General features: G+C 47.2%; 1 protein-coding gene across 1 annotated transcript in view; it reads left to right on the forward strand.

The window, feature by feature from the left end:
* The window catches only part of KCNH6 (potassium voltage-gated channel subfamily H member 6), a 247,287-nt gene that overhangs the window by 155,728 nt on the left and 66,058 nt on the right, over positions 1 to 25,501 (forward strand). Inside the window, exons 3-4 of the mRNA XM_066586673.1 lie at positions 2,358 to 2,516; positions 4,168 to 4,379. Coding sequence (XP_066442770.1) covers positions 2,358 to 2,516; positions 4,168 to 4,379 — 371 coding nt within the window. The remainder of the gene's footprint in view (positions 1 to 2,357; positions 2,517 to 4,167; positions 4,380 to 25,501) is intronic.

Here is a 25,501-nt window from a genome sequence, read left to right on the forward strand (position 1 = left end):
GCGGGAAAAACGCTGCGGATTTTAATTCTTAATTTCCCGGTGGACATGAGGCCTTAGAGCAGGAGCCTGGCTCTCAGTAATCAGTCAAGCAACTACCTTAAAAAGATGTATGTGCAAGTTGAAAGCCTGTTAAAGACATACTGGTCATCAGTTAGGAATTACTACATAGCAAGGCAGGTGTGCTGATAGGAATAAATATCCGGGGTGTCACCTACAGTCACTGTCTCCTAAGGAACGGCATATTTTGCCTCTGTGGATTTTCTGCAGCGGGTCTTCAACTCAAGGTTCCTGCACACCGGCGAGAGCGATCAGCCCGATATCGCAATCCTTCTGAAAATCCCTGGATCCAAGGCGTTTTCACATGCAGCCTGGCATCACTGCGGGGGTTCCCATCATCCCTGCCACAGCTGTCACAGCCGCGGCAGGAGATCGCGATGTTCTCCCACTATTTTCAATGGAGCCGGCGCTGCTGCCGGCGTCCACCTTGAAAACATGTGGAAACCCCTGGATGCAACAGCCATACATCTGTGCATGAATGAATCCCCTGCTGCAACCATCAAGCCGCGGCAGCCCCATTGAAAACAATGGACGATACTGCAAAAAGAAAGCGGATGCTGCGATTTTTTTTTTTCACGCAGCATCGCAGGAGTGAAAACATCGCAAATGAGAATGAAACCATTAAAAGTAATTAGTTTCATAATCATGTATTTTCACTCACTCTCGCATCGCGCACTATTTTCTCGCCAGTGTGAAGGAGCCCTTAGAGTTAACCCACCATTGACTATATTGTGTATATTATATCAAGTGAGCAATATTTGCCATTTAATCCAATATGATTCATCTACATACAACAATATATAATGGCTAGGTGCACCCCGGAGAAATACCTCATCGTACCCCCAATAATTTAATACTGTAGCAACTCCAAAATAGATTATTTACTCACAAAAGATTATTTATATATATATATATATATATATATATATATATATATATATATATATATATATATATACACGAAACGCACTTATAACGGCTTCATATATTGTCAATTTAGGGGTGAAAAAGATTTTTCTGACCAAGAAGAGTACAAAAAATAGGCACACCAAAAGTAACATCAATGGGAATTATCACTATTTGTCATTCAAATACCCCATACATAATCGTACAAACGGCAGCAAGTGTGTACAAAAAAAAGGTAAGTATCGCACCATGCCCCACTGTCTTGCGCATCGTGAATATAGTGTCAGTGCACACGGCAAAAACAAAAAAGACGCAATGCTGCATGCCATCATACTTTATGTAGCCATAATAAGGTCATTAAAGGATTACATGAGTGGCACGCAAAGAAAATGTCACCGCCTGTAGTGCCGTCCCCACCTAAATATTCAGTATATGAAACAATATACAAATGACAAGCCACATGATAGTAAGTATGCAACATATCTCACCCATATAATATTACTCTGGTGCATCCACGCTCCCCACCATGCATTTCGTCTTTTCTTAAAGAGGAATAATTTTTTCTGCAGCAGATCTGTAACTTAGAGTTATCCCACCATTAAATATATTGTGTACATCATATTAAGTGAACAATATTTGCACGTTACATGCTGTGAAAAAAAAATCAATCCAGTGAAGTTATTACAATATCTTACATAGTACAGCACCACCTGGTGTTCAATGTATAGCGCAGCGCATGTGTCCTCCTAATGAGCCGACTGCTGGAGGACACACATGCTCAATCACTCTCTTCAGCAGGGTCTCTGCATAGTGATCCCCTGCCCACCACGGAGCGGCTAATAGTAATAATTTTGTGCCTGCGTATCAGGAAGGAGCAGCCTCTGCAGTATGTGGCAGTATAGCTGAGACAACCACTTCTACAGGGGAGAGAATAATGGACTATGCTGTCAGCTGCCAGAAGCGGAAGGAGACTGATTCTGTCCAGAGCTCACCCCTGTAGCAGAGATTCGCAGCAGCACCAAGTGAGACACGTGGTAGAAAAATGTAATGGAGAAAGGTATTTTTATACAAACTACAGATTACTTAAAAAACATTAACAGTATTTCAGGGCTTTCAGTATGAACATTTAATTCATTGGATAACCCCTTTAATTGGACTACTTCTGTGCATATGCCTAGATAAGGAGGGGTGCGTCCACTTGGGTCTCTCCTACATTGTAAAGAGTGGCATTAGGTAGGTGTGTGTCTGTGGCATCTGTAGATCAAGAAATAAAAGCCAAATGTAGTGTTTTTTTTGATAATCGCCTAAAAAGAAGTTGGTTGGTTCCAACAGATATAAATATACATAGTTTTTATTCATCTTTACCCTTCTCTTTTTGTTACTGCCCTCTACAGGTTCCTGTCTGCGGTGCCTGGTGGATGTTGTTCCAGTAAAGAACGAAGAAGGAGACGTCATTATGTTTATCTTAAACTTTGAGGATCTGGCACTGCTGCTGGCAAGAAAAGCGAACAAGACTCTTCATCAGAGGTTGACACGAGCTGCCTTCAATTCAGGTCAGTGTCTTGTATCCTGTAGTAGGACTCTTTGGCTGGTTGAAACTTTTGTCTGGAATTAAACTCTTGTATGGTGGAAATCTGCTTCAAAATGTCATTTTAGTATACCACGGATATGAACGCAGATTTAACCCTTTCCGCTGATTTGGTGCGGAATCTGCATCAAGAAGTGACATGTCACCAGTGGCATAATTATAATGGGTGCAGAAGTTGCGGTCAAACTCCCAAACTCTGGAGCCTTAGCGGGCCCATAAGGTCTCTACCCTACAGGAAGAGACCCAGTACATTATAGCTGGGGGACCCTGTTATAGATGCAGCAGCTTCACGTTACGCCTCTACATGTCACTTCTTTTTTTAATTTCGTACGAGAATTCCAAATCTGCTTGTGGAAGAAATCCTTGCCGTATGGACTACAGCGTGGATTTGTATGAAAAGTAATGGGATGCACATTTAAAGCAGATTCCAAGCAGGGTCTGCATCAAATCCACAGTTAAAAGATGCCGTGTGAACAAAGGCTAAGGAGTACCTAGCATTTTTGTCAACTTTAGAAAATGATAGGTACCCTTTAGTGTCAGAAGCTTTGATCGGTGTGGGGGTCCAGGTGCTGAAGCCCCACCAGTCGCTGATACAAAGGGGCAGAAGTGCTTAGCTGAGTGCTACCCCCTCTGTTCTTTGTATTGTCATAATAAATATCAAAGAAAACAAGGTAAAAACTCACCTTCTATCTATAGATTATAGCACACATGACCTGGGTACTACAAAGTCATTCCTTCTTCGCCCCCCGAACCCCACCTCCTGCCGAAAGGAAACACACAGACTACTTCTTTGGATAATTTCGGCCACAGATATCATTTTATTATACTAACAGTTTACATTTTATATGTGTTGGACAAGAACCCCCACACCATGAAGAGAAGAGGTTCCCTGGAGCCCCTTACACAGGTCTGTCGCCTCCACAGCCACCGACTCGGGAGCCCCAATTACTCCTCTAAGATACCTCCCCACCGTGAGCCAACGACTCGGGAGACTCAACCGTACCAGTAGCTTCCTGCTGCGTACCTTCCAACCCGGAGACTTGCTAGCCATTTCCAGTCTAGCCCAATCTACCATGTCTGCAAGGCCATCGCCCTGTCAGAGCCAAGAGACGACAGACCCCCTGTAACCATTGGTCAACCATGGCGACCCCAAGGGACCCCCCCCCCCTCTACTTTCTGCCACTGCTGTGACAATGCAACATCCCCCCCATTTATTTCCCCAATACTGACTCCCCCCACCCACCCCCTATTTATTAACTACCAGGCGGGCAGAACTTCCAGACTTCTTACTTGCTGCTTCTTCCTCCGTTCTTGATTCTTGAATGACTCCTTGCCTCTTCCTCCTCCTTTGCCCCTCCCCCCCCACCCACCTCTGTTAACCCCTTCCTACCACTCCTCGTTAATCCTGTCATGTGCAGCCTTCCTATGGCCCTGCGGGGCCCCTGGCTACTGCCTTTCTTATAGTGTGCTGTCCTTATAGAATACTGTAGACACATATAGCTAGAAGTACAATAGGAGGTTTAGCCTCAATGGATTTGACTGGCGCAATATAGTTGTGTGCTGATCCTTTAACGTCATTGATACTGTTTCTAAAACTCTTCTCCGTTTTTTAATAGAGAGGTCAAAAATGAAGCCGGGCTTCTTCAATTCCTCCTCTGATGCAGACCTCATGAGGTACAGAACCATCAGTCAGATACCCCAGTTTACTCTCAACTTTGTGGAGTTCAACCTAGAAAAGCACCGGTCCGCTTCCACCACAGAGATTGAGATTGTAGCCCCCAGCAATGCCTTTGAGAGGACTCAAAATGTCACAGAGAAAGTGACCCAGGTAAGATGAATTTTCCACTTACTCACCACAACCATGGCGCACAGTATGCACTATAGATTTCAATAACCATATATGACCATATACATTAACCATAGCCATATACATGATGACTCATTAATTAGACAAAACACTAAGCACTCCAACAATTAAGCAAATTAAAGTATAAATGAAGTAAAATATACCTAAAGTGATAATATACTGTACACTAAATGCTCACTTTTGGAGCTTACCTGTGTGGAAACCAGACCTGTGACCTCGGAGTGCAGCATAAAATCAAGTGACAAGTTTTCCGCGGACCAAAGTCAGTGTGAATCCATATTAGATTGGAAAATCCAGCGATCTTAGTGACTTCCAATAAGGCCTGGTCATCAGAAAAAACATCCAGCGGACGGGGATCCTGTGGATGGAGCAACTCAATGGCAAAAGGGGTCAGAGGAGGATGTCAGGAATTGTTTTAGTCAAGGAAATTGCAGCTGACTACAATGCTGATGAAGCAGCTAATGTGCTTAATCGTACAACAGACAACCAGTTCCAGCACCATTGTTGTCTAAGAGAAACAGAGAGGTGAGACTCCAGCGGGCAAAAGAGCTCAAAAACTGTATCACTGAGCAGCAGAAAAACATCGCGTGATCAAATGAATCCAGAGCGCTCTTGCATCGTGCTGAGGGGAGGTCAGAATTTGGCGCAAGCAACATGAATCAATGAACTCTCTTTGTCAGCTTATGATAGTTCAGGTTGGTGGAGGTGAAGTAATAGCATACGGAATGTTTCCTCGGCACACCCCGGGACCCCTCATATCTGTGGATGGACACCCCAATGACTTGTCAGAGTTCTGAAGGCCAAAGGAGGTCCAACATGCTACTAGCGGGTCTTATAAAGTGGCCATTCACTGTGTATTAGTTTTGTATAATGGAGTAAGACTTGCTAAGATGCCAATATATAATATATCATCCCCCTTTTTTTTTCTTTTTAAAGGAACTTTATTTAGCCAGAATAAAATGGACAAATAAACAGAAACAGTGGGCACAGAAGGGGGAACATCATAATGGCTCCCCCTAGTACATGGAAACAGAACGAGCATTATTGTTTGTATATGTGCATACATTCCTTATAAATTATAACATTTGTCTATATATTTTTATATTAACTTAATGAATTAATTATTGATAATGAGAAAAACACAAAAAATGGATCCCAAACCTTAAAGGGGTTGTCTCGCAAAATCAAGTGGGGTTATACACTTCTGTATGGCCATATTAATGCACTTTGTAATATACATCGTGCATTAAATATGAGCCATACAGAAGTTATTCACTTACCTGCTCCGTTGCTAGCGTCCTCGTCTCCATGGTTCCGTCTAAATTCGCTGGCGGCTTGCTTTTTTAGACGCGCTTGCGCAGTCCGGTCTTCTGCTCTGAGCACTAGCTGCTTCAGTGTGCTCCCCGCTACAGCTCTTCTGCGCATGCGCAGACGAGCTGTATCTTCTCGGGAGCGCGCTGGAGCGGCCATTCTGCTACCATCCTCTGTTAGAGGAAGGTGCAGAAACTCAGCACCAGCAGAGCCGCCCAGCCCAGCCACCCAGGTAAGTGATGGGTGACGGACTGACGGGGGTGACGCGTGACGGACTGCTGCTGTGGCCCCGGAGCCTACCGCTGTGGCCCCGGAGCCTACCGCTGGGCCCCGGGGCCTACCGCTGGACCCCCGGGCCTACCGCTGTGGCCCCGGAGCCTACCGCTGGGCCCCGGGGCCTACCGCTGTGGCCCCGGAGCCTACCGCTGGGCCCCGGGGCCTACCGCTGGACCCCCGGGGCCTACCGCTGTGGCCCTGGAGCCTGCCGCTGGGCCCCGGGGCCTACCGCTGGGGAGCCGGGGCCTAGCGCGGGGGAGCCGGGGCCTAGTGCCGGTTACCTGCTGCCTGGCGGTGGGTGACTGGTCGGCCGCGTTCAATCCCGGGGTCCGTTCGGCGGCTGCGGGCCATCTGGTTGTCAGGGAGACACAGCTGGTAGCGTCTCGGGAGCGCGCACGTCGGGCTACAGCAAGCGACGGGAAAAGAGCCGGCGGCCATCTTGGGGAAACTTTTTATAAGTTTCTGAAACGCTGGAACTGTAAGTAGAAACCGGCTAGAAAAGTCATTTACATGGGGGCTTAGTAATGTAGGCTTAATAAGGGGGACTGGGCAAAAAAAAAATGTCTCTGCTTCCTCGAGACAACCCCTTTAAGTCTGAAAATAACAACAAAAATGAGAAGAACTATAGCAACCCCCACCCCCCAAACAACACAGCGTGACTCTTAACAAAAAAGTAGGATGTCAAACTTCTCCGGGTATCCCCTGGCCATATACGTCAGCTTATATATAGGAATCACAGAATTTACCACCTGGATCCATGCCCTCCTGGTCGCCCTCTCAGGGTGTCTACAGTTCAGCAATATCACCTGTTTAGCATAAAAAAGCAGCAATTTATATAAGGTGCGGATTGCCCCAGCCACAGGGAGGTTTCCAACAAGCCCAAAGAGGTACACCCCAGGGTGCAGGATCCTCGGGGCCTCTAGGATAGACTCCATGAATATGAGAATGCCCCTCCAATAATCTCGCATGACACAGCAGTCCCAGAACATATGCATAACGGTCCCATATCATCCTCTTTATAATAAATATTGTGGCAGGTTATTGTACCCCTGTACCTGAAAAGTCTGATATCTGTATGTGACACATTGATTCACAGGAACACTACACAGAACTTCTCCACTATTTTCCTGTTATTTCAATAAACTCCAGCTTCCCATGTTCATCATATCAGAGACATATTTTACCCCTGAAGAGTTCCTAGAAGAATCTCCCCATTGTGCAGATTACATGGCTGTTTTACAGCTCACTGCTGCCACCTAGTGTTTTTGTTAATCACTGAGCGTACTGACTTTGAAAAAGGGAATGTAGTTCAAATATGAAAACTACTACCGTATATGTACTGGTAAGAGATGCACAAGAGCGAACTTATCTTTTTAATTTAGTAATACTGAGCAGAAAATATAGCTCTGCATGTAGATTATGAGCATTAGAGGGTATGCGGAGCATGGCAGTTATAGCGTATCCCTAGGATAATTCATCTGATAGGTGGGGGCCGATGCATGCTAGAAAATTATTGCAGATTTTTTTTCTAAGACGTGAATTGAGTTTTTATAAAGCATTAATCATCATTGTGCTTCGCAGCAAAAATCTGTTAATCTAAATAATTTATTAGCAGCTAATTGACTCAATAATAATAATCTTTATGTATCGCCAACATATTCCACAGCACTTCACAAGTTAGAGGGAACATGAACAGACAGTCAGACACTAAAGGGCAACAAGCTAATTAACAAGTCATACAATAGGGGTGAGGGTCCTGCTCACAAGAGCTTACACTCTATGTGGAAATAGAGGTGACACAAGAGGTAGCAGTGCTAGTTCTGTCCAACCCTCTTTTTTAAAAAAAGTGGATATAAAAAGTCTCCACGCCCCTGTTAAAATGCCATGCTTTTGTCATGTTAAAAAAATCCAACAAAAATGAATCATTTCAGATTTCTTTCCACCCTCGGGGCGAAGTCAGATGAGTGGGGGTTTTTGCCCATCTATTAGAACCATTGGTTTCCTATGCAGTGTTCACATGTCAGTTTTTTACAGGCGCAAAATCTTTGCAAAAGATAGGACATACGTGCACCGGTAAGGTCCATGCTGTGTGTAACATTGTGTGATGTTACAGGGAGTCCCCTTATCACTGGACACTGTGACAGCACTGTCACAGTGTTCAGTGATTAGGGGGCTGCAGCAGGGATTAAAGAATCCCAGCTGTGCCAGAGGATCGCGATATTCTCCCATTGCTTTCAATGTGGCCCTGTGTTCTGCCGCCCCATTGAAAGCAATGGGATGCAGGCAACCCCCGCAGTGATTTTCGGTGAAGGGCTTAAAAAGTAAGCTCTTCCCTGAAAATAAGCTCAAGCTCCTTGAAAAAAATGTAAAAAATATATACATCATCTCTCTGGCGCAGTCCAGCTCTGGCACGTCTTCTCCCCGGCTTCCCGGCACTCTTCTGAAGCATTTTCTCCTGGCTGGGGATTTAAAACTTAAAGGGGTTGTCCCGCGCCGAAACGGGTTTTTTTTTTTTTCAACCCCCCCCCCCCCCCCCCCCGTTCTGCGCGAGACAACCCCGATGCAGGGGTTAAAAAAGAACACCGCACAGCGCTTACCTGAATCCCCGCGCTCCGGTGACTTCTTACTTACCGGCTGAAGATGGCCGCCGGGATCTTCTCCCTCGGTGGACCGCAGGGCTTCTGTGCGGTCCATTGCCAATTCCAGCCTCCTGATTGGCTGGAATCGGCACGTGACGGGGCGGAGCTACACGGAGCCCCATTGAGAAAAGAAGAAGACCCGGACTGCGCAAGCGCGTCTAATTTGGCCATTAGACGCTGAAAATTAGGCGGCTCCATGGAAACGAGGACGCTAGCAACGGAGCAGGTAAGTGAAAAATTTCTTATAACTTCTGTATGGCTCATAATTAATGCACAATGTACATTACAAAGTGCATTAATATGGCCATACAGAAGTGTATAGACCCACTTGCTTTCGCGGGACAACCCCTTTAAGCTTTCAGCAAAAGCCATAAAGAGCTTACATCACATCAAAGGGAACAGGTTGCCACGGGAGGTGGTGAGTTCTCCTTCAATGGAAGTGTTCAAACAGAGGCTGGACAGACATCTGTCTGGGATGATTTAGCGAGTCCTGCACTGAGCAGGGGGTTGGACTCGATGACCCTGGAGGTCTCTTCCAACCCTATGATTCTTGGATTCTATGGAATCTGATTGTTGGAAGGTATTAGGCAGGAGAAGGGGACCAAAACATTTCCAAGACATTAAATATACCATGGGACAGAGTTAAGACCATCATCAAGAAGTGGATTACATTTGGTACAACAGTGACATTACCGAGAACTGGACGTCCCTCTAAAATTGATGAAAAGACCAGAAGAAAATTGGTCCTGGAGCGAGAAGGGGGCTGCCAAGAGGCTTACAGCAACATTAAAGGAGCTGCAGGAATTTCTGGCAAGTACTGGTTGTGTATTGTTGGTTGGAGAACGTGTTATGTCTGAGACCAAGGTTGAACTTTTTAGCCATAATTCCAAAGACCTCCAGACCCGCAGTGAAGATGGTGGAGGCAGAATTAGGCTTTGGGATGTTGTTCTGCTGCTGGAACAGGGACTTCAGTCAAGGTGGAGGGAATTATGAACAATTCCAAGTATCAGCCCATTTTGGCACAAAATCTTCAGGCCTCGGCTAAAAAGATGTAGAGGAAGAGGAGTTTCACCTTTCAGCATGAGAACAAAGCAGACCTCCAAATCAACAAAAGAATGGCTTTGCCAGAAAAAGATCAAAGTTTTGGAATGGCCCAGACCTGAATCCCATTGCAAATTGGTGAGTTGACCAGAAGAGGGTGCCACACACAAGATGCCCCCGAAATCTGTAAGATTAGGAGTGCTTTTGCAAGGCAGAGATTGTCAAATCCAGATTTGCCATGCTGATAGACACTGACCCAAAAAGACTGACTGCTATCATAAAGTCAAAAGCTACATCAACAAAGTATTAGTTTTGGTGTGTGTATTTATGCAATCACATTAATTTAGTGTTTTTTTTATTTTTCCACCCTATGGCCAGGCTTGCAGAAATGTATCTGAACTGCTTTTTTTACACATATGATGTGCAAGCATATAATATGCGGTGTATCTTGGCAATCCAAATACATGGATTTTTTGCTGTTATACTCACATTAGCATTCTTTAATTGCGTATAATACGTGATTAAAATAGAACAAGACATGTTCTATCTTAACGTGTATTACGCGTGATAGAGCCCTATTCTCTAGAGATGAGCGAGCACCAAAATGCTTCGGTCCTCATTATTCGAGTCGAGCTTTTCGTAAAATTCGAGAGCTCTATTCGAGTAACGAACCCCATTGACTTCGATGGGAGACTCGAGCGTGTTTGTATGGGACCCGCCGGTTGCCGAGTTTTTTTTTCTCTCTCTCTCTATCTCACACGTCAGCGGTGGGGTCGAACACGGTGTGATGCTCGCTCGAGTAGCGAGCACCATCGAGTATGCTAATACTCGAACGAGCATCAAGCTCGGAAGAGTACGTTCGCTCTACTCCACTATTCTCTATGGGTGCGTACTAAACGTTGTACATACGCAATTACATTGCATATGTGAGGCGTTTAGATGCAATGTCACTAAGTGACAGTGGAAAATTTAAAGAAAAAATGAAACAAGTCAGACTGCGCATGACAGCGTGCATGAGATAAGCCATTGTATGCAGTTGAAATATCACTATCAATACACCGACTCACACAGCGTTAGAATGCTGCGTTATACATGCCGCATTCCACCAGACTCTCGTATGAGCCGTGAATTGTACAGATAATGGGTCGCAGTGAAATCAGAAATAATCATGTTTGTTGGATTTTTTTATCATGGCAAAAACCTGTCATTTTAACAGGTGTGTAGTCTTTTTATATCCTCTAAAAGGGATATTACTAGTTATTAGAATTATTTATAGTATTAGTGTTTCTGGTGGCGCAATACGCCACTTATAATATAATATAGTGAAGGACTTGTGATGACATCACAATTATGTAATCAGGGGCGGAGCATGTAACTCACCCAATCACTCACGGACACAGAGCCCAGGTGACTGATCACATGACAGTGACATCATTACAGGTCCTGTAAGCACATGGCTGCTGTCAGGCTCTGCATGTTTTAAGTTTGAGGAACCTTGATGATGCCACTGTCATGTGATCAGGGGAAGGGCATGTAAATCACTCACTCAGTCACTCATGGACAAGCGGTCCTTAGTACTTTGATACCTTAAAGGCCTCCTTTACACGGGTGACACGGCATCGCCACGAGAAGCTCACAGCGATATCGCATTGCTGGTCCATGCGATATTGCTGCGGTTTCTCATGGTGACGCAGCAATTTTGTAGTGCTGCTGGGGGGGGCGTCTTGAAATATAATCCCTACCCCAAAAATATGCCCTAGCTGCAGGGAAAAAAAGAAAATATACATCACCTTAGAAGCGCTGTCCGTGGTTCCAATGCAGCTTGTTCTCGGTCCCTGGCACACTTCTTCATCTTTTCTGGCTGAAAAACCAATCACAGCCAGCGCTCGGTGAATGGTTGTGATTGGTTCACCGAGCGCTGGCTGCGATTGGTGAAGCGTCAGCCAATCACAGCCAGCACTTCCAGGAGGCGGGGATTTTTCAATCCTCGGGCAGAAGAGATAAAGAGAAACAGTGCCGATGACCGAGAGCAAGCTGCTGCAGCATCAGACAGCGCTTCTAAGGTTATGTATATGGTTTTAAAATTTTTTTTCTGCAGCTAGGGCTTAGATTATAGCTTTGACAGTAGGATTTCCTACTGTCAAAGTCGCACTGCACGAGAATCGTGTTTTCGTGCGATGCAACGTAGAGGAAGGCTCACGAATCGCAGGCGTATCGCAGGACCCGCAAGGCTTTTGTTTCGGGTTATCGCATGCTACAAAACATCGCACATGTGAATTAACTCATAGGAAGGCATGGGCTTCACATACATGCGATTCGAAGCATTGTCACAACACAACAAAATCGCACGACTTTGTCGCTCGTGTGAAGGAGGCCTAAACCTGGCCTCCATCCAGTATATGCAAATGTGAAGTGCATTAGTGTGGAGCATACAGTCAAAAAAAGGGATGAGGCTCCCTATAGGTCATGTAGAAGAGGCTTTAAATAAAAGAATTTAGATTAGGGAATGTGATATATCTGCCTAATGCCACTTTTAGATAGGCTGGAAATCTCACGATTCTCGTTTGTCTGAGAAAACGAGCTGAGTGCTTCCGTGCTGGGGCAGCCTGTTTAGGGCTCATTCACACGAAGGAATTTGTGCAGTTAAGTTAGCCACACACAAAAAAATCGTGACCAATGGTTTCCTATGGAAACTTTCAGAATTTTAGGCACGTCAAAAATTTTTTTCTAAAAATCGCACCGAAAAAAATAGGACATCAGCAACTGAAATTCCCTGCTGCGCGAAAACATAGGTCTTGACCTATCTTTGGTGTGCAAAGTGCAAAAGTGTCCCTAGACTTCTATGTGAGCTAGAAAACAAGGGAAGGGGAGGGAGTTTAGCTGCATCCAATGCACAGAAAAGAAGACAGATCCTGTAGTTTAGACATTAAAAGTCAATAAGAGGATTTCTACCGACCGAGGAAATTCCGAACAGCAGCGCATTTTTTCTGCAACACGCAGCTCCTGATCATGTGAATGGGCGATTTGCACGCTAATGAGGCTCAGGATTTGATCGCTGAAAATCGTCCATGCAGTTTTTTTTTTCTGCCATTAGAATTTTTGTGCGAATGGGTCCTTTGTGTGAACGAGCCCGTAGACTGCATGCTTCTCATTGAGAATCATGCAGTTTTCGTTTACTAATTGTTCAGAGTTTCACATTTCTTTGTGAAGTACTGAACGATCAGTGTGTAAGCTGGCTGAAACTGAATGATGAACGATCAGTGTGTAAGCTGGCTGAAACTGAATGATGAACGATCAGTGTGTAAGCCGGCTGAAACTGAATGATGAACGATCAGTGTGTAAGCCGGCTGAAACTAAATGATGAACGATCAGTGTGTAAGCCGGCTGAAACTGAATGATGAAAGATCAGTGTGTAAGTCGTCTGAAACTGAATGATGAACGATCAGTGTGTAAGGTGGCTGAAACTGAATGATGAACGATCAGTGTGTAAGCCGGCTGAAACTGAATGATGAACGATCAGTGTGTAAGCTGGCTGAAACTGAATGATGAACGATCAGTGTGTAAGCCGGCTGAGACTGAATGATGAACGATCAGTGTGTAAGCCGGCTGAAACTGAATGATGAACGATCAGTGTGTAAGTCCTCTGAGACTGAATGATGAACGATCAGTGTGTAAGCCGGCTGAAACTCAATGATGAACGATCAGTGTGTAAGTCGTCTGAAACTGAATGATGAACGATCAGTGTGTAAGTCGTCTGAAACTGAATGATGAACGATCAGTGTGTAAGTCGTCTGAAACTGAATGATGATGGATCAGTGTGTAAGCCGGTTGAAACTGAATGATGAACGATCAGTGTGTAAGCTAGCTGAAACTGAATGATGAACGATCAGTGTGTAAGTCGTCTGAAACTGAATGATGAAGGATCAGTGTGTAAGCCGGCTGAAACTGAATGATGAAGGATCAGTGTGTAAGCCGGCTGAAACTGAATGATGAACGATCAGTGTGTAAGTCCTCTGAGACTGAATGATGAAGGATCAGTGTGTAAGCCGGCTGAAACTCTATGATGAACGATCAGTGTGTAAGCCGGCTGAAACTGAATGATGAACTATCAGTGTGTAAGTCCTCTGAGACTGAATGATGAACGATCAGTGTGTAAGCCGGCTGAAACTCAATGATGAACGATCAGTGTGTAAGTCGTCTGAAACTGAATGATGAACGATCAGTGTGTAAGTCGTCTGAAACTGAATGATGAACGATCAGTGTGTAAGCCGGCTGAAACTCAATGATGAACTATCAGTGTGTAAGCCGGCTGAAACTGAATGATGAAAGATCAGTGTGTAAGTCGTCTGAAACTGAATGATGAATGATCAGTGTGTAAGCCGGCTGAAACTGAATGATGAACGATCAGTGTGTAAGCCGGCTGAGACTGAATGATGAACGATCAGTGTGTTAGCTGGCTGAAACTGAATTATGAATGATCAGTGTGTAAGCCGGCTGAAACTGAATAATGAACGATCAGTGTGTAAGTCGTCTGAAACTGAATGATGAACGATCAGTGTGTAAGTCGTCTGAAACTGAATGATGAACGATCAGTGTGTAAGTCGTCTGAAACTGAATGATGAACGATCAGTGTGTAAGCCGGCTGAAACTGAATGATGAACGATCAGTGTGTAAGCCGGCTGAAACTGAATGATGAACGATCAGTGTGTAAGTCGGTTGAAACTGAATGATGAACGATCAGTGTGTAAGCTAGCTGAAACTGAATGATGAACGATCAGTGTGTAAGTCGTCTGAAACTGAATGATGAAGGATCAGTGTGTAAGCCGGCTGAAACTGAATGATGAACGATCAGTGTGTAAGCCGGCTGAAACTGAATGATGAACGATCAGTGTGTAAGTCCTCTGAGACTGAATGATGAAGGATCAGTGTGTAAGCCGGCTGAAACACTATGATGAACGATCAATGTGTAAGCCGGCTGAAACTGAATGATGAACGATCAGTGTGTAAGTCCTCTGAGACTGGATGATTAACGATCAGTGTGTAAGCCGGCTGAAACTCAATGATGAACGATCAGTGTGTAAGTCGTCTGAAACTGAATGATAAACGATCAGTGTGTAAGTCGTCTGAAACTCAATGATGAACGATCAGTGTGTAAGTCGTCTGAAACTGAATGATGATGGATCAGTGTGTAAGCCGGTTGAAACTGAATGATGAACGATCAGTGTGTAAGTCGTCTGAAACTGAATGATAAAGGATCAGTGTGTAAGCCGGCTGAAACTGAATGATGAACGATCAGTGTGTAAGTCCTCTGAGACTGAATGATGAAGGATCAGTGTGTAAGCCGGCTGAAACACTATGATGAACGATCAGTGTGTAAGCCGGCTGAAACTGAATGATGAACGATCAGTGTGTAAGTCCTCTGAGACTGAATGATGAAGGATCAGTGTGTAAGCCGGCTGAAACACTATGATGAACGATCAGTGTGTAAGCCGGCTGAAACTGAATGATGAACTATCAGTGTGTAAGTCCTCTGAGACTGAATGATGAAGGATCAGTGTGTAAGCCGGCTGAAACTGAATGTTGAACGATCAGTGTGTAAGCCGGCTGAAACTGAATGATGAAAGATCAGTGTGTAAGTCGTCTGAAACTGAATGATGAATGATCAGTGTGTAAGCCGGCTGAAACTGAATGTTGAACGATCAGTGTGTAAGCCGGCTGAAACACAATGATGAACGATCAGTGTGTAAGTCTTCTGAAACTGAATGATGAATGATCAGTGTGTAAGCCGGCTGAAACTGAATGATGAACGATCAGTGTGTAAGCCGGCTGAAACTGAATGATGAAAGATCAGTGTGTAAGTCGTCTGAAACTGAATGATGAATGATCAGTGTGTAAGCCGGCTGAAACTGAATGTTGAACGATCAGTGTGTAAGCCGGCTGAAACACAATGATGAACGATCAGTGTGTAAGTCGTCTGAAACTGAATGATGAACGATCAGTGTGTAAGTCCTCTGAGACTGAATGATGAAGGATCAGTGTATAAGCCGGCTGAAACTCAATGATGAACGATCAGTGTGTAAGCCGGCTGAAACTGAATAATGAACGATCAGTGTGTAAGTCGTCTGAAACTGAATGATGAACGATCAGTGTGTAAGTTGTCTGAAACTGAATGATGAACGATCAGTGTGTAAGCCGGTTGAAACTGAATGATGAACGATCAGTGTGTAAGCTAGCTGAAACTGAATGATGAACGATCAGTGTGTAAGCCGGCTGAAACAGAATGATGAACGATTAGTGTGTAAGCCGGCTGAAACTGAATGATGAAAGATCAGTGTGTAAGTCGTCTGAAACTGAATGATGAATGATCAGTGTGTAAGCCGGCTGAAACTGAATGTTGAACGATCAGTGTGTAAGCCGGCTGAAACACAATGATGAACGATCAGTGTGTAAGTCGTCTGAAACTGAATGATGAACGATCAGTGTGTAAGCCGGCTGAAACTGAATGATGAAAGATCAGTGTGTAAGTCGTCTGAAACTGAATGATGAATGATCAGTGTGTAAGTCGTCTGAAACTGAATGATGAATGATCAGTGTGTAAGCCGGCTGAAACTGAATGTTGAACGATCAGTGTGTAAGCTGGCTGAAACTGAATGATGAAAGATCAGTGTGTAAGTCGTCTGAAACTGAATGATGAATGATCAGTGTGTAAGCCGGCTGAAACTGAATGATGAACGATCAGTGTGTAAGCCGGCTGAAACTGAATGATGAATGATCAGTGTGTTAGCTGGCTGAAACTGAATGATGAATGATTAGTGTACGAGAAGCGTACGATTTTTGTTCATCGTTTAGCCATTGGATCGCGCTTAACTGAAGGATTATCGTCCGATTTCACTCGTTTGAACAATTTTCTGAAGAATAATCATTCCGTGTAAATGCACCATTAGAGATGAGCAAACGTGTTCGTCCGAACTTGATATCCGTGCGGATATTAGGGTGTTCGGGATGTTCGTTATTCGTAACGAACACCATGCGGTGTTCGGGTTACTTTCACTTCCTTCCCTGAGACGTTAGCGCGCTTTTCTGGCCAATTGAAAGACAGGGAAGGCATTACAACTTCCCCCTGCAACGTTTAAGCCCTATACCACCCCCCTGCTGTGAGTGGCTGGCGAGATCAGGTGTCCGCCGAATATAAAAGTCGGCCCCTCCCGCGGCTCGCCTCAGATGCCTTGTGAGTTAGATGAGGGACAGTGCTGTTTGTACCGGAGCTGCTGTAGGGAAAGAATTGGTAGTTAGTGTAGGCTTCAAGAACCCCAAAGGTCCTTATTAGGGCCACTGATAGCTGTGTGTTGGCTGCTGTTAGCAGTGGCAATTTTTTTTTTTTCTCAAAATCGCCTCTGCAGAGCGTTGCACCCGGCATTAGGGACAGAAGTGTTGCATAGGCAGGGAGAGTGTTAGGAGTGAGTGTAGCCTTCAAGAACCTCAACGGTCCTTTCTAGGGCCATATTTAACCGTGTGCAGTACTGTGCTGGCTGCTGTTAGCTGTGCTGCATATTTTTTTTCTTCTCAAAATCGCCTCTGCAAAGCATTGCACCCTCCATTGATACTGCAGGGAAAGAATTGTGTAGGCAGGGCCACAACACAGTTATTATTCATTGAATATACGCAGTGCGGCCTTTTGCTTGTAAAACAAGTGAAAAAAATTCTATTTGACCTGCCTCTGTCCGTCCTGTGGAGTGTGGACACATGTGAGCTGCGTGTACAACGTTAAAAAATCAGACGCACCCAGCTACGGTTTACTGCTGGCTTCGCCATTTGCTTTCCTTAATTGGGAAAAAAATACCTGCTCTGCCAGAGTTATAATAACTCTGCTACCCTCACGTTCTGTGACACATTAGCAGGGCCACAGCACAGTTATTAAACTTCTCATGTTCATTGAATATACGCAGTGCTGCCTTTTGGTGGAAAAAAACTGAAAAAAAAACTATTTGTCCTGCCTCTATCCGTCCTAAGGGCTGTGTGTACGTGTCGGCTGCGTGTGCAACGTTTAAAAATCAGACGCACCCAGCTACGTTTTACTGCTGGCTTCGCCATTTGCTTTCCTTAATTGGGAAAAAAATACCTGCTCTGCCAGAGTTATAATAACTCTGCTACCCTCACGTTCTGTGACACATTAGCAGGGCCACAGCACAGTTATTAAACTTAGATTATTCATTCACTAGAGGCAGTGGGGCCTTTCGTTTTCAAAAAAGGGAAAAAATTATATTTGGCCTGCAGTCTTGCGCCAATTTATTTCCTGCCTGTGAAATCAAATCACTGGTAATACAGCATGCTGAGGGGTAGGGGTAGGCCTAGAGGACGTGGACGCGGCCGAGGACGCGGAGGGCCAAGTCAGGGTGTGGGCACAGGCCGAGCTCCTGATCCAGGTGTGTCGCAGCCGACTGCTGCGCGATTAGGAGAGAGGCACGTTTCTGGCGTCCCCACATTCATCGCCCAATTAATGGGTCCACGCGGGAGACGGTTATTAGAAAATGAGCTTCGAGCAACCTATCGTCAACACGCAGTTCTGCGCCGTCCACTGCTGCAAATCCGAATCCTCTGTCTGCTGCTCCTCCTTCCTCCCAGCCTCCTCACTCCACTACAATGACACCTGCTCAGGAGCGGGAACACTCCCAGGAACTGTTCTCGAGCCCCTGCTTAGATTGGGCAGCCGCGGTTCCTCTCCCACCAGAGGAGTTTATCGTCACTGATGCCCAACCATTCGAAAGTTCCCGGGGTCCGGGGGAAGAGGCTGGGGACTTCCGCCAACTGTCTCAACAACTTTCTGTGGGTGAGGAGGACGATGACGATCAGACACAGTTGTCTATCAGTGAGGTAGTAGTAAGGGCAGTAAGTCCGAGGGAGGAGCGCACAGAGGATTCGGAGGAAGAGCAGCAGGACGATGAGGTGACTGACCCCACCTGGTGTGCAACGCTTACTCAGGAGGACAGGTCTTCAGAGGGGGAGTCAAGGGCATCAGCAGGGCAGGTTGCAAGAGGCAGTGCGGTGGCCAGGGGTAGAGGCAGGGCCAGACCGAATAATCCACCAACTGTTTCCCAAAGCGCCCCCTCGCGCCATGCCACCCTGCAGAGGCCGAGGTGCTCTAAGGTCTGGCAGTTTTTCACAGAGACGCCTGACGACCGACGAACAGTGGTGTGCAACCTTTGTCGCGCAAAGCTCAGCCGGGGAGCCAACACCAACAGCCTCACCACCACCACCATGCGCAGACATATGATGGCCAAGCACCCCACAAGGTGGGACGAAGGCCGTTCAGCGCCTCCGGTTTGCACCCCTGCCTCTCCCCCTGTGCCCCAACCTGCCACTGAGATGCAACCCCCCTCTCAGGACACAGGCACTACCGCCTCATTGCCTGCACCCACACCCTCATCTCCGCTGTCCTCGGCCCCATCCAGCAGTGTAGTTCAGCGCACCGTCCAGCCGTCGCTTGCGCAACTGTTGGAGCGCAAGCGCAAGTACGCCGCCACGCACCCGCACGCTCAAACGTTAACCGTCCGCATAGCAAAATTCATCAGCCTTGAGATGCTGCCGTATAGGGTTGTGGAAACTGAGTCCTTCAAAAGTATCATGGAGGCGGCGGCCCCGCGCTACTCAGTTCCCAGTCGCCACTACTTTTCCCGATGTGCCGTCCCAGCCCTGCACGACCACGTCTCCCGCAACATTGTACGCGCCCTCACCAACGCGGTTACTGCCACGGTCCACTTAACAACGGACACGTGGACAAGCACAGGCGGGCAGGGCCACTACATCTCCCTGACGGCACATTGGGTGAATTTAGTGGAGGCTGGGACAGAGTCAGAGCCTGGGACCGCTCACGTCCTACCCACCCCCAGAATTGCGGGCCCCAGCTCGGTGCTGGTATCTGCGGAGGTGTATGCTTCCTCCACTAAAGCACCCTCCTCCTCCTCCTCCTCCTCTGTCTCGCAATCAAGATGTGTTAGCAGCAGCATGTCGCCAGCAGTCGGTGTCGCGCGGTGTGGCAGCACAGCGGTGGGCAAGCGTCAGCAGGCCGTGCTGAAACTACTCAGCTTAGGCGATAAGAGGCACACGGCCCACGAACTGCTGCAGGGTCTGACAGAGCAGACCGACCACTGGCTTGCGCCGCTGAGCCTCCAACCGGGCATGGTCGTGTGTGACAACGGCTGTAACCTGGTGGCGGCTCTGCAGCTCGGCAGCCTCACGCACGTGCCATGCCTGGCCCACGTCTTTAATTTGGTGGTTCAGCGCTTTCTGAAAAGCTACCCACGCTTGTCAGACCTGCTCGTAAAGGCGTGCCGGCTCTGCGCACATTTCCGCAAGTCCCACACGGACGCTGCCACCCTGCGCACCCTGCAACATCACTTTAAGCTGCCAGTGCACCGACTGCTGTGCGACGTGCCCACACGGTGGAACTCTACGCTCCACATGTTGGCCAGGCTCTATGAACAGCGTAGAGCTATAGTCGAATACCAACTCCAACATGGGCGGCGCAGTGGGAGTCAGCCTCCTCAATTCCTTTCAGAAGAGTGGGCCTGGTTGGCAGACATCTGCCATGTCCTTGGTAATTTTGAGGAGTCTACCCAGGTGGTGAGCGGCGATGCTACAATCATTAGCGTCACCATTCCTCTGCTATGCATCTTGAGAAATTCCCTGCAAACCATAAAGGCAGCTGCTTTGCGCTCGGAAACGGGGGCGGTGAAAGACAGTATGCCGCTGGATAGTCAGGGCACCCTCCTGTCTATTTCTCAGCGCGTACAGGAGGAGGAGGAGGAGCATGAGGAGGATGAGGAGGAGGGGGAAGAGACAGCTTGGCCCGCTGCTGACGGTACACCGGCTGATTGCCTGTCATCCTTTCAGCGTGTATGGCCTGAGGAGGAGGAGGAGGAGGAGGATCCTGAAAGTGATCTTCCTAGTGAAGACAGCCATGTGTTGCGTACTGGTACCCTGGCACACATGGCTGACTTCATGTTAGGATGCCTTTCTCGTGACCCTCGCGTTGCACGCATTCTGGCCACAACGGATTACTGGGTGTACACACTGCTCGACCCACGCTATAAGGAGAACCTGCCCACTCTCATTCCTGAAGAGGAAAGGGGTTCGAGAGTGTTGCTATACCACAGGACCCTTGCGGACAAGCTGATGGTAAAATTCCCAGCCGACAGCGCTAGTGGCAGAAGGCGCAGTACCGAGGGCAAGGTAGCAGGGGAGGTGCAGAGATCGAGCAGCATGTACATCCCAGGCAGTGCAACAGTCTTTAAGGACCTGGACAGCTTTATGGCTCCCCACCAAGACTGTGTCACCGCTCCCCAGTCAAGGCTGAGTCGGCGGGAGCACTGTAAAAGGATGGTGAGGGAGTACGTAGCCGATCGCACGACCGTCCTCCGTGACGCCTCTGCCACCTACAACTACTGGGTGTCGAAGCTGGACACGTGGCCTGAACTAGCGCTGTATGCCCTGGAGGTGCTTGCTTGTCCTGCGGCTAGCGTCTTGTCGGAGAGGGTGTTTAGTGCGGCTGGGGGAATCATCACAGATAAGCGTACCCGCCTGTCAACCGACAGTGCCGACAGGCTAACACTCATCAAGATGAACAAAGCCTGGATTTCCCCAGACTTCTCTTCTCCACCAGCGGACAGCAGCGATACGTAAGCATTACGTAGGCTGCACCCGCGGATGGAAGCTACGTTCTCTCTCACCATCCAAAACGGGGACATTTCTGCTTCATCAATCTGTGTCTAATATTCCTCCTCCTCCTCCTGCTCCTCCTCCTGAAACCTCACGTAATCACGCTGAACGGGCAATTTTTCTTAGGGCCACAAGGCTCACTCATCTAATTTTTCGAAACAATTTTTATATGTTTCAATGCGCTTAAAAGCGTTGAAACTTTAACTTGAACCAATTTTTCGTTAAACTGGGCTGCCTCCAGGCCTAGTTACCACTTAAGCCACATTAACCAAAGCGATTAATGGGTTTCACCTGCCATCTTGGTTGGGCATGGCCAATGTTTACTGAGGTACATTAGTACTGTTGGTACACCAATTTTTTGGGGCCCTCACCTACAGTGTAATCATAGCAATTTGTATGTTCTTCGCCTGCACTCATGGTACAGAAGTGTGTGTGGGGTTGGCCTACACTTTAGCTACATAAATGTAACTTGGGCCTTGGCTATACTAAGGCTACTGAAATGGAACTAAGACTGCGCTCCCACTATACTGCTGCTTCAGAATTGTTACTGGGGCCTGTCTTGAGTGCTACTATTGCTGACATGGAACGAAGACTGCGCTCCCGCTATACTGCTGCTTCGGAATTGTTACTGGGGCCTGTCTTGAGTGCTACTATTGCTGACATGGAACGAAGACTGCGCTCCCGCTATACTGCTGCTTCGGAATTGTTACTGGGGCCTGTCTTGAGTGCTACTATTGCTGACATGGAACGAAGACTGCGCTCCCGCTATACTGCTGCTTCGGAATTGTTACTGGGGCCTGTCTTGAGTGCTACTATTGCTGACATGGAACGAAGACTGCGCTCCCGCTATACTGCTGCTTCGGAATTGTTACTGGGGCCTGTCTTGAGTGCTACTATTGCTGACATGGAACGAAGACTGCGCTCCTCCTATAATGCTGCTACTGATATGTTAGTGGGGCCTGTCCTAATGCTACGGCTGAAATGTTACGAATTCTGGGCTCTGCCTATACCGCTGCTAATGGTATGTCTCTGGGGTGTGGAAACAGAGGCTTCCCAAAGACATGATGGCGGCGAGGCCATTTCCCACCAACGCGGTTACTGTTAAGGTGCATATAACCACGGACACGTGGAGAGGACACGTAGTGCCTCAAAAGCATCCCCCTCCTCCTCCAACAGGGAAAACATTCTTGGCAAATGCCTTTGCATTGGTTCGTCTGGTGGCAGTCCAAGAATTTCACCTTTACCGACACAACAAGAGAGCCCCCACACCATCCCCCCGCCACGGCCCACTTAATCCTGGCCGCATTCCGAAAACCAACAAAATACAACCGTGCTACTAGGTCCGCAGTCACCACCACATTACCACCAACGCGGTTACTGTTAAGGTGCATATAACCACGGACACGTGGAGAGGACACGTAGTGCCTCAAAAACATCCCCCTCCTCCTCCAACAGGGAAAACATTCTTGGCAAATGCCTTTGCATTGGTTCGTCTGGTGGCAGTCCAAGAATTTCACCTTTACCGACACTACAAGAGAGCCCCCCCCACCATCCCCCCGCCACGGCCCACTTAATCCTGGCCACATTCCGAAAACCAACAAAATAAAACCGCGCTACTAGGTCCGCAGTCACCACCACATTACCACCAACGCGGTTACTGTTAAGGTGCATATAACCACGGACACGTGGAGAGGACACGTAGTGCCTCAAAAACATCCCCCTCCTCCTCCAACAGGGAAAACATTCTTGGCAAATGCCTTTGCATTGGTTCGTCTGGTGGCAGTCCAAGAATTTCACCTTTACCGACACTACAAGAGAGCCCCCCCACCATCCCCCCGCCACGGCCCACTTAATCCTGGCCACATTCCGAAAACCAACAAAATAAAACCGCGCTACTAGGTCCGCAGTCACCACCACATTACCACCAACGCGGTTACTGTTAAGGTACATATTACCAGTCTGACTGGGGCATGCAGACACCTTGACAGAATGAATAGTGTGTGGCACATAGGTTCCCCATTGCTATGCCCACGTGTGCAGCTCCTGATGGCGGTGGCACAGGATTCTATTTCTCATTGCTTCTGTACAGCATTGTGGGCTATCGCCCCGCCCCTTTTAAAGAGGGTCGCTGCCTAGCCATGCCAACCCTCTGCAGTGTGTGCCTGCGGTTCCTCCTCATGGCAGACGCACTTCTAAATAGACATGAGCGTGGTGTGGCATGAGGGCAGCTGAAGGCTGCGCAGGGACACTTTGGTGTGCGCTGTGGGGGGGAGGGGGGGCGGTTGGTCAGCATGTAACCCAGGAGAAGTGGCAGCGGAGTGTCATCCAGGCAGTGATTGTGCTTTGTTGTAGCTAGTGTGGTGCTTAGCAAAGGTATGCCATGCTAATGAGGGCTTTTCAGAAGTAAAAGTTTTTGGGAGGGGGGGGGCCCACTCTTGCCGCTATTGTGGCTTAAAGGGGTTGTCCCGCGCCGAAACGGGTTTTTTTTTTTTTTCAACCCCCCCCCCCCGTTCGGCGCGAGACAACCCCGATGCAGGGAAGTAAAGAAAGTTTACCGGAGCGCTTACCTTAATCCCCGCGCTCCGGTGACTTCAATACTTACCGCTGAAGATGGCCGCTGGGATCCTCTGTCTCCGTGGACCGCAGCTCTTCTGTGCGGTCCATTGCCGATTCCAGCCTCCTGATTGGCTGGAATCGGCACGTGACGGGGCGGAGCTACACGGAGCCGCTCTCTGGCACGAGCGGCTCCATAGAAGACTGCAGAAGACCCGGACTGCGCAAGCGCGGCTAATTTGGCCATCGGAGGGCGAAAATTAGTCGGCAACCATGGAGACGAGGACGCTAGCAACGGAGCAGGTAAGTAAAAAACTTTTTATAACTTCTGTATGGCTCATAATTAATGCACAATGTATATTACAAAGTGCATTATTATGGCCATACAGAAGTGTATAGACCCACTTGCTGCCGCGGGACAACCCCTTTAATAGTGGGACCTGTGAACTTGAGATGCAGCCCAACACGTAGCCCCTCGCCTGCCCTATCCGTTGCTGTGTCGTTCCCATCACTTTGTTGAATTGCCCAGATTTTCACACATGAAAACCTTAGCGAGCATCGGCGAAATACAAAAATGCTCTGGTCGCCCATTGACTTCAATGGGGTTCGTTATTCGAAACGAACCCTCGAACATTTTGGTGTTCGCTCATCTCTATGCACCATCAGAGTTCTTTTAGATGAGCAGATTATCGTTTAAAAGAGCAAGTGATGTGCCTTTTCGTCTGTCGCCATTCCTTGTTGGCTGCACTTGGCAGCCCAAGACGTACGCACAGAGGTCTATGCATCTGTCTTCAGCCAAAGTGCATAGTGGTCAGGTGAGCCTTGCTGCCCCTTCATTTAACCGATATCGACTCCTGGACCCTCTTTGCTCAAGGCTTTTGGCATGTTGCTGTGACATGTTAAAAGCTTTGAAAGTGCAGTTACCCTCTGAGGATCATACCTTGTGGATTATGGTGCAAATTCAATCTCCACTGCTGATTTTTGGTGGATTTTGACATGGTTTTTGCCGCAGATCCGCAGCAGATTTCACCTTTTCAATTGATGGGGGGGGGGGATCTGGTGCGGATCCCTATCAAAATCTGCGGGTTTTGATGGCACAGAATTTGATGTGGGTTTTACGGAAAATTTTGCTATATCTGAACGCACCCTAATTGTTGTAATGTCTCATTGAAGTCATAATAGTCTTTTGAGAGGCAGTTAATCTACAGGTTTCTTGTTTCTCTATGCAGTTTCCATTAGTAGAAGATCATAGAAATACCACAAACTTAAAAATAAGATCATTTATAGCATCACTGCAGTTATTCCACATTAAGTAAAGCGGCCTTATTCTTCCATTATGGATCAGCGGACTTGGACATGCGTAAATAGCGGCGGCTTCAGTAAGACTGACTTTGTGCTTATGTGTCACGTAGGGAAAAACACAGCGTTTTCCTCAAAAAGTTATGTTTTTAGGGCCTTTTTGTGCCAAAAACATGGGGCCAGACATGAGCTGTAGGTCAACAGGGAAATATAAAACGCATTGTGGCTTTTTTTTTACCTTTTGTGCGT

The sequence above is a fragment of the Eleutherodactylus coqui genome, chromosome 13, assembly GCF_035609145.1.
Source record: "Eleutherodactylus coqui strain aEleCoq1 chromosome 13, aEleCoq1.hap1, whole genome shotgun sequence".
Lineage (NCBI taxonomy): Eukaryota > Metazoa > Chordata > Amphibia > Anura > Eleutherodactylidae > Eleutherodactylus > Eleutherodactylus coqui.